Source organism: Leucoraja erinacea, chromosome 8, assembly GCF_028641065.1.
Source record: "Leucoraja erinacea ecotype New England chromosome 8, Leri_hhj_1, whole genome shotgun sequence".
NCBI lineage: Eukaryota > Metazoa > Chordata > Chondrichthyes > Rajiformes > Rajidae > Leucoraja > Leucoraja erinaceus.
In genome coordinates this window covers 45190884-45203054 of record NC_073384.1, presented here as the reverse complement: position 1 = coordinate 45203054, position 12171 = coordinate 45190884, and the positions used below count along the sequence as shown (strand labels likewise).

Below are 12171 nucleotides of genomic sequence, written 5' to 3'. Positions count from 1 at the left end.
TCTTAGAGCAGCTTGTAATGGAACCGGAGGAAGACAAAAATGCTGGAGAAACTCAGCGGGTGCCGCAGCATCTACGGAGTGAAGGAAATAGGCAACGTTTCAGTCCAAACCCCTACTTCATACACAGCAATTCTCCCACCAGGCACTGAGATCCACTCTCGCTGCGATGCGCCAACACCAGCGGGACCTCGCTTTGATTCTCCTGAAACTTCGGGCCTCACTCACCCAGACCTGCAACGGGCCCCAACTATTTAAAAAAAAAAACATTTGTAATGGAGCCGACCAGAGAAAAGGCAATTCTGGATTTAGTGTTGTCCAATGAACCAGATTTGATAAAGAGAACTAGAGGTAAAGGAGGCAGTGATCATAATATGATTAGTTTTAATCTGCAATTTGAGAAATAGAAGGTTAAATCGGACGTGTCAGTGGAGCAGTTGAACAAAGGGGACTATGAAGGCATGAGAGAGGAGCTGGCCATGGTAGACTGGAAATGGATCCTAGCAGGAATGACAGTGGAACAGCAATGGCAGGAATATCTGGGCATAATCCAGAAACGCAGGATCATTTCATTCCAAAAAGGAAGAAAGATTCTAAGGGGAGTAGGAGGAAGCCATGACTGACAAGAGAAGTTAGGGATAGAATAAAACAAAAAGAAAAGATGTATAACAGCAAAGAGTAGCCGGAAGCCAGAGGATTGGGAAACTTTCATAGGACAACAGAAGGTAACAAAACGGGCAAGATGAAGTACGAGGGGAAGCGGGCCAGGAATGTAAAGGACAGTAAAAGCTTCTTTAGATATGTTAAGGGGAAAAAGAATAGCAAAGTCAAATGTGGGTCCCTTGAAGGCAGACACAGGTAAAATTATTATGGAGAACATGGAAATGGCAGAAGAGTTGAATAGGTACTTCGGATCTGTCTTCACTAAGGAAGGCACAATCTCCCAGATGTACTGGAGGACAGAGGGTCTAAGGGGGTAGAGGAACTGAAATACATTTTCATTGGGCGAGAGATAATATTGGGTAGGGTAATGGGACTGAAGGATGATAAATCCCCTGGGCCTGATGGTCTGCATCCCAGGGTCCTCATGGAGGTGGCTCTCGAAATAGTGGACGCATCGGTGATCATTTTCCAATGTTCAATAAATTCAGGATCAGTTCATGTGGATTGGAGGATAGCTAATGTTATCCTAATTTTCAAGAAAGGAGCGAGAGAGAAAACTGAATTACAGACCAGTTAGCCCGACTTCAGTGGTGGGCAAGATGGAGTCAATTATTAAAGTGGTAATAATGGGGCATTTGGATAGCAGTAAAATAATTAGTCCAAGTCAGCATGGATTTATGAAAGGAAAATCCTGCTTGACTAATCTTTTGGGATTTTTTGAGGATATGACAAGTAAAATGGATGAAGGGGAGCCAGTGGATGTAGTGCATCTAGACTTTCAGAAAGCCTTTGATAAGGTCCCGCACGGGAGACTGGTGACTAAAATTAGAGCACATGGTTTTGGGGGTAGGGTGTTGACATGGATAGAAAATTGGTTGGCAGACCAGAAGCAAAGAGTAGGAGTGAACGGGTCCTTTTCAGAATGGCAGGCAGTGGCGAGTGGAGTGCCGCATGATTCGGTGTTGAAAACTGAAAACTGTTTACCATATATATTAATGATTTGGAAGAGGGAATTAGGAGCAACACTAGCAAGTTTGCGGATGACACAAAGCTGGGTGGCAGTGTGAACTGTGAAGAGGATGTTAGGAGGTTGCAGGCTGACCTGGACAGGTTGAGTGAGTGGACAGATGTGTGGCAGATGCAGTATAATATACATAAATGTTCAGTTAACCACTTTGGCAGCAAAAACAAGGGGGCAGATTATTATCTCAATGGGGTTAGGTTAGGTAAGGGGGAGGTACAGCGAGATCTGGGTTTCCTTGTACTCCATTCACTGAAAGTTGGCGTGCAGGTACAGCAGGCAGTGAAGAAAGCTAATGGAATGTTGGCTTTCATAACAATAGGATCTCAGTATAGGAGTAAAGAGGTTCTTCTGCAGTTGTATAGGTCTCTGGTAAGACCACACCTGGAGTATTGCGTATAGTTTTGGTCTCGTAATTTGAGGAAGGACATCCTTGTGATTGAGGCAGTGCAGTGTAGGTTCACGAGATTGATCCCTGGGATGACGGGACTGTCATACGAGGAAAGATTGAAAAGACTAGGCTTGTATTCACTGGAGTTTAGAAGGACGAGTCTCATCCTGCACCTATTGTCTCTGTTTTTATGTTTCTAAACACATGCATACATTCCAACTATTCTGAAAAATCCAAGAAATTATTGTGAATCTGACTAATTTTATCAATCGAAGAAAACACCCAAGCACATTTTCTTAACAGCTGTAAAATATCTCCCCTCTCGTATAGAATGAAACTTCAACTATATATCTAAAATAAATAAATATAAAATCAGAACATATGACATTTGCTCCATTCCTTAATAGGTGAGAACTTTAGGTGGCCCACATCTCTTCATGATATTGCATAAGAATCTATCGAAAATCTCTGATAATCATTTTCAAAACAAGAGAACAATCGCTACACCTCAAAGGAAAAATATTGCAGATGTCATCACTATACTTCGGACAGTATCCTAAGCTTATGGACGCCTTATAACACAGGGGAAGAAGCTGTTCCTAAATCTTGTCGTGTGTGTTTTCAAGCTTCTCCCATCTTCTTCCTGATGGGAGCGAAAAGAAGAAATGACTTGTGTGGGACGCCTTTGATTATGTTGGCAGCTTATCCCTTGGCAGCATGAAGTATAGACGGAGTCAGGTGTCTGGTCTGACTGAAGGACCAGGCTACATCCAAGGTGTCACAACAACAACATAGCTCTTAGCTCCAGCCACACAAATACTATTCAGGCACAAATTATCTCAACTACCATTTAAAATATTGGGCTAACATGGCAAAATAACACACTTCCAGCTTACAAATTCCAGCACTGAAAAAAAAAGGACATTTTTATTTTGACAGATCCAAATTATTCTTGAGGTACTTAACTTCTGAGCTCTGACTCTGGTTAAAGACATAGGATAATTATTGAACAAATTTAAAACTTTAGATGCAAACTTGAAATGTTCTCTTATTTGCCCTCCTAAAATGTCATATTTCTTTTGTAGGCATTAAGAGGATATGTTAAACACAAATGGTCCAAATGATGAGAGAACATTAAAAAAAGACAAATACCATTCTTATCTACATTTTCGGCAGTTGTCATTGAATAGCGATTGGAAGCAAAAATTCACAATTTGTTTCACCTGTTGAAATAGATAGGCTATTTGTCAAATGTGCAACCAAGAATTTAAGAAACCACTGCGTGTATTTCGCACAAATTCAAACTTATACTAAATGATATTCTGGAATATGTAGGGTTAAACTAAATACAATTATTAATCATTACCAAAATTAGCATTAAAAAGATCAAGAGGTGTAACGAGATTCACATACTTATTTAAACATGTATGAAATAAAGGAAATGATATCAAGCATGTTAGATGTTAGTTCACGCAAGTCCACTTTTTAAATATTGTCTGAAATTCATAATTCAGTGCACATTACCAGATGCATTTTACCCAAAATGTATTTCAAAAATGTAAATGAATTCATAAAATACATATTAACTACCTTGTGTAAGCAGGTGTCCACCACCCAGTTGCAGATCTTTTCAAGGTCATCCGTTATCTCTAGTCTAGATCTAGCGAACTCACAGAGCTCCTCATTCGACATCACATCCCAGATGCCATCGCAAGCCAGTATAATAAATTCATCTTCTTCTGCTCTAAGAATCTCATACACTTCAGGTTCTGGAGATACCAGCTGCTCTGTAGGCCCTTTCCCATCGACACACTTGTAATCGTAATCCCCCAACGCTCTTGACACAGCTAGTGACCCATTAACTCGCTGTATCATTACACTGCCCCCTGCATTCTGGATTCGCTCTTTCTCCCTTGGGTTGCAAGGCTTATGATCCTGCGTTGAAAAGCAAAGTTGTGCATTTCTGTACAGAACAGCTCTCGAGTCGCCACAGTTGATAAAGTAAGTGTGCTCCGGGGAGATCATCACTGCAACAGCTGTCGACCCACTCCTGTCCATGCCATTTCTCAGCTCTGAAAAATTACGCATGTACTCATCAATTTTCAAAAATCCAGTTCTGATACCACTCTTGACATGCTCTATGGTAGGTTCAATTGGATAACCAGACACATTTGTGCCTCTGAAGTCTTCATTACTTGTGATGTGTTCAAGTAAGTGCTTTGAACAGTAGTTTGCCACTCGAGAGCCGGCATGGCCATCATACACAGCAAAGAAGGACCACGTGTCCAAGCCTTGAGGAATGCCAACAGTAGCTGTATGAGCATCTTCCATCTCCACTCTCCAACCCTGCATGCTGCTAAGGCCATAATGCAAATCATTTCCTGCACCATGTGCATTATGTTTCTCTGTTTTTGGTTTATCCAAAAATGCTCCCATTTTTCACTTTCCTGAAAGAAAGCAAGAGACACATAAATTACAGGCTATTTGCAAATAAAATATCATTTAAACAATTCTTCAACTAGACAAACAATTGCCTTTAACTTTGCATTTTTGTCCATGCAAGTGTACTTTACTATACGATTTCAAAATAATTTTTAAAATACAAAATCAAAAAATATAAATCTTCCTTCAGTGAAAGCGAAGCATCTTCCATGTTTCCATTTTTTTCTATATAATACAGAAATACAATTGTAATTATTTTCTTTAATGCAAAATATATTATGGAATTTTTCTATATACATAGTCAAAGACCTTTGCAAAATCAGTAACATAACAAAGACTGCAGATTATATACAAACAATTTTTTTTTTTTTTCATAATATAATCGGACAAGATTTAAAGCTTTGTGTGCAAAAATCAGCACTTAGCCAATGAACCATTTCTGAATTCCACATGAAACTAAACAAACAACTAACACTAACAGATGGATGGAATAGGTTATCAATTTTTATATCTGGTAGAACAGATCATGTACCCAGACACACAAGACACACTGCAATTTACACCTTTAACTATTTCAATCTGATTTTTCTGGACAAGTTATGAATGACAGAAAGTTTAAATATTATGTTTTAATTGCCCAAAAAATATAATAATTAAGACAAACAAAAACAAAATTAATTTACATATTTGAGTTGCACAACTTCCTTAACCTTAACTCCACAAGGCCAATTGCTGGTTTGTGTTTTCAGTAATTTCTTATCAAAAAGGCTGCAAATGTTATTTATTACAGTTCTGTACAACTTAAGTAACATCCTTATCCTTCTGGAACGTCCTTCAGACTCTGCATTGTACAGCATATATTGTCCACTTCCTTCCTGTACATACAAAATGGTATAACATCCAATCTTTGAAGAATTTCTAAACCACCATCAAAATAATCATCTTTACTCCACTCCCATCAGTCCATCCATGTTTTCTCCCTTTTGTTCACATTCCTCGATTCTATCTGCCCATCACCTGAGTTTCTTCTCTGAAGGCCTATCTCTCCATCCTCAACCCCAATCTAGTTACAACTGCCCATCATTCCTATATTATCTGATTCCACTTATCACCTTCCTCCTATGCCCCTCCACCTGGCTTCATCACCCCATCATTTCCATCTTACCTGGCTCCATCTATTTGCCCATTCAACTCTCTCTCATCTCTCCAGAATGGTGATCTTTTATCCATGTTTTCACTCCAGATTCAGTTACAACCCGAAACGTCAACTATCCCTTTGCCTCCACAGATGCTGATGTCCTGCTGAATTCCTCCAGCAATTTGTATTTTGCGCCAGATTCCAAAATTTGCAGTTTCATGTCTACAAGGGGGAAACTTTAATTCTTAGTCCCCTACCTGGTCGGAGAGGCGGGGAGCGGGCAATGCCTTACCGGCATTGCGCGGCGCTCCAAATCCAGCGCCGCCCGTCCGCAGCCCCAGGTCCACGATGTTGGGAGTCGGCAGCCACAGCGCTGGGATACCAGCGGGGAGCGGGCAATGCCATACCGGGTCGCCGTGCGGTAAACTCCGGAGCGCTGTGGCCGCCGACTCCCAACATCGCGGAGCTGGGGCTGCAGGCGTCCGGTCGCGGGCGGTGCTGGATTTGGAGTGCCACGCAGCCAGGGGTAGAGTTGCCGGGGTCGGAGCTACAACCGGCGCCGCCCGCTCGCAGCCCCAGCTCCGCGATGTGTCGGCGGCCACAGCGCTCCGGAGCTTACTGCACGGCGACCTGGTAAGGCATTGCCTGCTCCCCGCCTCTCTGACCAGGTAGGGGACTAAGAATTAAAGTTTCCCCCTTCACCCCCTCCCCCCACATAAAATCCCTCCTAACTGACTAACATTTAAGCAATGATTTACAATGATTCCCCGGTCTCCGGGGAGGAGGCAGCCGCTCCAGACTTTTCAAGCCGCCCGCCCTACCTACCTAATCTACGCTAAAAATCTTCCATTCCGAAATCCGAAAAATTCCGAATTCCGAGAAGTGTCTGGTCCCAAGGCGTTTGGATAAAAGGTTGTGCACCTGTACCTATTAAATTTTTGCCCCTCACCTTAAACCTATGTTCTCTAATTCTCAACATCCCTGCAAAAAATACCTTCGCTAATCTACATACCACCCACTTTAGCGTGTTCTGAAAATTTGCTATTCATGCCTTGTACATTCACATCCAAATTATTGACAGGGATGACAAACAGCAATGTGGTCCAGTACTGAACCCTGAGGTACACCATAGTCACAAGACTCCAGTCAGAAAAGCAACCTTTTACTATCACCCTCTGCTTCCTTCTATGAAGCCAATTTTCTATCCAGTCAGCTGCCTTTCCTTAGATCCCGTACAATCTAACCTTCCAGAGCACCCTCATTTCATTCGTTAATTTATACTGATGAAGCAGTCAAATAATCTTATTTAGTCATTTCAGTTCAATCTTTTGAAGTGTTAAATAACTTACTCTGTGAGACATGAAGCAATAACCGAAAGAGCCTTTAAGAGCATGAACCATTAAAATACCTTCAATGTGTCCGCAGACAGGGCCTCAGGATCGAGGGACCTGGTCACTGCTGCACAGGACACAAAAGCAGGACATGGAACTTGATTTGGTCCATGAGTTCCAAACATTAAGTGCAGGCCTGGGTGTTGTACAATGGGTGAACAGGTCCAAATCACTAACAAATTAATAATTCTACCAAAAATTGAAATATGTTTTTCTCATGACTTGCGCATTCACACAATGCAGGAGTTGCATGGTTCAGGTATAATGATGCCTGGATGGAGGCGAGAAAGAAGATGTTGTGACAGGTATTATATCTCCTGCGGTTGGAGGGGAAAGTGTCCAGGAAAGGCTTCTCAACACCCTCTTTTTCCCCTGCCCCTCCCGCCCGGTTCTCGCATATTCCTTCCATCACCTCGTGTCATAAGGAATAGGAGTAGAATTAGGCCATTTGGCCCATCGTCTACTCCGCCATTCAATCATGGCCGATCTATCTCTCCCTCCTAACCCCATTCTCCTGCCTTCTGTCCATAACCTCCGACACCTGTGTTAATCAAGAATCTATCTATATCTGCCTTAAAAATATCCACTAACGTGGCCTCCACAGCCTTCTGTGACAAAGGAATCCACAGATTCACCACCATCTGACCAAATAAATGTCTCATCTCCTTCATAAAAGAACGCCCTTTAATCCTATGACCTCCCACTAGTGGAAACATCCTCTCCACATCCACTATATCTAAGGCTTTCGTTATTCTGTATATTTAGGCCACCCCTCATTCTTCTAAACTTCAGCTAGTACAGAACCAATGCCTACAAATGCTCATCATAGGTTAATCTACTCATTCCTGGATCATTCTTGTAAACCTTCTCTGGACCCTCTCCAGAGACAGCACATCCTTCCTCAGATATAGTGCCCAAAATTACTCACAATATTCCAAATGCAGCCTTACCAGCGCATTATAGAGCCTCAACATTTCATCCCTATTTTTGTATACACCCTCTTGAAATAAACAAAATATAGAAAGTAGGTGCTGGAGTAGGCCATTCGGCCCTTTGAGCCAACACCACCATTCAATATGATCATGGCTGATCATCCTTAATCAGGACCCCTGTTCCTGCTTTTTCCCCATATCCCTCGATTCCGTTAACCCTTAGATCAGGTGTCGGCAACCTACGGGCCCCCGGCCGAATGCAGCCCGTAACCCAAAATCATCCAGCCTGCAGGCGGATTTTTTTCCCCCCCCGTAATCATCCGGCCCTCTGAGTGCTGGCTGTATCACATCCTGCGCAAAGCCACCGGCACGGCCGCGCACCTTTTGTGAACACATTTAAGAAAGAACTGCCGTTGCTAGGAAAATCAAAGGTAGGCAAAAATGCTGGAAAAGCTCAGCGGGTGAGACATGCAAGGATTGCATGAGGCTGCCTCACACGCTGAGTTTCTCCAGTATTTTTGTTTACCTTCTGTGAGCACGTGATTTGATGCCTGCCATCCGGGGCGGGATCCATGTGTACATGAGATAGATGTGGCCCTCTATCCGCTCACAGACATGCGTCCTGGCCCCTATGAGAACAAGGTTGCCAACCTCTGCCTTAGAGCTATATCTAACCCTCTCTTGAATACATCCAGTAAATTGGCATCCATTGCCTTCTGTGGCATAGAATTCCACAGATACACAACTCTTTGGGTTAAAGATGTTTTTCCTCATCTCAAGCATAAATGGCCTACCCTTTATTCTTAAACTGTGAACCTTGGCCCTAGCCAATACCGGTCTCATACCATCAAAGTCACTTTTCTTTATGTTCAGGACCCTCAACTCTGAATTAACTGTGCTAGCATTGAGTTTGCTTTCTTTACTGCCGATCTGCCCCTACCCAGTCACTTGCTCTTTTCTCCTCTACAGCCCCTCTATAAGCTCATCTCCCACCCCGCCCCGTCTAATTCCCCATTATCCCCCCACTTTATCCCTGTCCCCTTCCACCCTTATTCCACCATAAAGTTTTACATTCCTTCATTCCTTCTCGTCTACTTATCCAACACTCATCTCATTATCACATCTGACCTTTGTTACTTACTCCACCCATATGCCAATCATCTTCCCCCTCCCCTTCATCTGTATCCATTTAGTTCAAGTTCAAGTTTCAAGTTGACATTTACTGTCACTGTACCAATTGGTACAGCGAGATACAGCCACACAGCGGACGGAATCAACGTTTCCCACTGTCACCTGCCTCTATGTTCACCCGTGGTCGGGGCCTATTGAGGCCCCCGTAGGCAGCTGATGTTTCAGGCCCTCTCTCGGAACGTCGGCATTGGAAGAACACTCTCAGCGGCTTGAAGTTCCAAATCGGCCGCTTCCTACTGGCTCCCGAAATCCACAGGCCGAGCTGGGCGGAGCTCCAGACGGCAATCCTCGGCGAAGGATCCCAGGCCACCACGTTGTTAAAGTCAGCACCGCCCGCGGCTGGAAGCTCTGCAGACCACAGCTCCACAGTGTTGAAGGCGGCAGTCCCAGCACTCCGGAGCTCCACACGGCGACCCCTGTAAGGCGTCGCCCCGCTCCACGATGGTGCTTCAGTGCTGTGCTGTTGCTGAAGCTGAAACTCTGGCCGGTCTCCAGCAGGAAAGGCAGCGTCAATCCAGATGGTAGGCCACGAGGAGGGGGCGAAGATGCGGCTCAGAGGACAGACGCATTCCTCGACCAGGTAGTGACTAAGAAAACCGTTTCCCCCTTCTCCCCCCATCCCCCACATAAAAAGACTAAAAGACCTTCAAAACATCTGTATCCATTATTGGCACCAATCTAAAGAAAGGTCTCGACCCAAAACGTCACCTATTCTTTCTCTAGAGATGCTGCCTGTTCTGCTGAGTTACTTCAGCATTTTGTGTCTACCTTCCATTTATTACTTACCAGGCTTTGCCCCATTTAGCCTTTCTTGTCCAGCATTCTCCCCACTACTCCATCAGTGAAAAAGGGTCCCGACTCAGTCATCTATCCATTCCCTCTACCGATACTGCCTGACCTACTGAGTTCCACCAGCACTGTGCTGGTTTGAGATTTCAATAAAGTCTAATCTCTTTTTTCTGCATTTTTTAAAAACTCGTGTTTCTTGATGCATGCGCAGATGATGCAGCTTTGCGTTACAGAAAATCATAATACAGATCATTTTCTAAAAAGGCAACACAGCCCCCCCTCCCCCCATATACATGTAATATGTATATTACATATACTTAAAATGTATACATAATCCAATTAAGCATTTTATGAAAAACTGATCAACTAAACAACATATGCCAAATTTTATTTATTTATTTGTCCAAAATTGCTAACTTGTGTTTTGACTGACAAGGTTGATTAACAAGTAATATATAAATGGACAAGGGCAAGATTCACACTGAAACAAATACGAGGGATATGAAATATTGGAAAATATTTCACGCAGTTCCAAGTTCAGAAGTAGTAACAGCCTAAAGGCAATAATCTTTGTCATGTGCTGCTTGCTATGTGAAAACTAGACCACATGCAAGTATTTTCCACAACTTATTCCAAACCACTATAAGACAGTTTAAATGTAGCCAGTTATTTATTGTACAGAGGAAATGAAAGATGGATGCATCTTATTCACCTGCACATTTGTCTGCACACTTCCTTATTCATCTGCTATTCTTCCACATACTTCCTAACCAAAGACCTGGTTGAATATTCTGTGTAGGAAAGAACTGCAGATGCTGGTTTAAATCGAAGTTAGACAGAAAATGCTGGAGTAACTCAGCGGGTCAGGCAGCATCTCTGGACAGAAGGAATGGGTGACATTTCGGGTCGAGACCCTTCTTCAGACTGATGTCAGGGGAGGGGGCGGGACAAATAGAATGTAGTCGGAGACAGTAAGACTAGTGGGAGAACTAGGAAGGGAGAGGGGATAGAGGGAAAGCAAGGGCCATGTGAAGTTAGCGAAGTCAATGTTCATACCGGTGGGGTGTAAACTACTCAAGTGAAATACGAGGTGCTGTTCCTCCAATTTGCTTGGCGTCACTGACAATGGAGGAGGCCCAGGACAGAAAGGTCAGATTGGGAATGGGAGGGGGGGTTGAAGTGCTTAACTACTGGGAGATCTAGGAGGGTTAAGACAGCCTGCGCTTGGTCTCGCCGATGTAGAGAAGTTGACCCCTGGAACAGCGGATACAGTAGATGAGGTTGGAGGAGGTGCAAGTGTTTGCTGTTCCAGGTGTCAAAGTCTCCACATCAGTGAGACCAAGCACAGGATCAGTCCGTTTTAATCTACCTGATATCCCATGCCTTACCAACTCCCCCTCCCATTAGGTGGCGGTGTTCTCTCGGAAATCGCAGCACAGATCGCCAAAACCGGTCAAGAACAGAGTTTTAGTAATATAGATTGCATATCATGTTAATGAACAGTCTTTGATATTGTTAAAGCTGCTGCACTCTCCACAGAAGCTGCCTATTCTGCTGAATTTCAGCAGCATTTTTGATTTTTATAAAGTCCCTGGATATAACAATGCTATGTGAAAACTAAACCACAAACAAGTATTTTACACAACTTATTCCAAACCAACATAAGACAGTGCAAATGTACCCAGTTATTTATTGTACAGAGGAAATGAAGATGGATAAATCACATTTGTCTGCACTCTTCCTACATCTGTTATTCTGCTGCATACTTCCTAACCATAAATCTGGTTGAATGTATTATTTTTCATATTTCTAATCACAATGTTCAATACAAATATGCCTCCAAATAAGTATGATTTGAGTAAATTGGAAATATGTCATCAGTCATAATGGTATGTTTAAGAAGAAACTGCAGATGCTGGAAAATCGAAGGTAGACAAAAATGCTGGAGAAACTCAGCGGGTGAGGCAGCATCTATGGAGCGAAGGAAATATTCGACGTTTCGGGTCGAGACCCTTCTTCAGACAAATGGTATAATGCTTCGGGTGCTGGGCTGTAAATAGTAATTGATCAAATCACGTGGTTATCCTTTATCACTTCCCATAATAATATTAAATTATGGACAATTTAAAAGATGCAATTAAATTAGTATGACAGCAGTAATGACAGATATTAAAAACCAAAATTAAAATGAATGAGCATTTAATAGTTTTGATGGC

General features: G+C 42.9%; 1 protein-coding gene across 6 annotated transcripts in view; it reads right to left on the bottom strand.

The window, feature by feature from the left end:
* ppm1ba (protein phosphatase, Mg2+/Mn2+ dependent, 1Ba) overlaps positions 1-12171 on the bottom strand; it is a 126190-nt gene that overhangs the window by 69223 nt on the left and 44796 nt on the right. For all 6 annotated transcript variants that reach the window (XM_055639620.1, XM_055639623.1, XM_055639622.1 and 3 more), the window contains exon 2: positions 3663-4519. In XM_055639620.1, the coding sequence (XP_055495595.1) occupies positions 3663-4508 (846 nt within the window). In that variant the 5' untranslated portion in view covers positions 4509-4519. The remainder of the gene's footprint in view (positions 1-3662; positions 4520-12171) is intronic.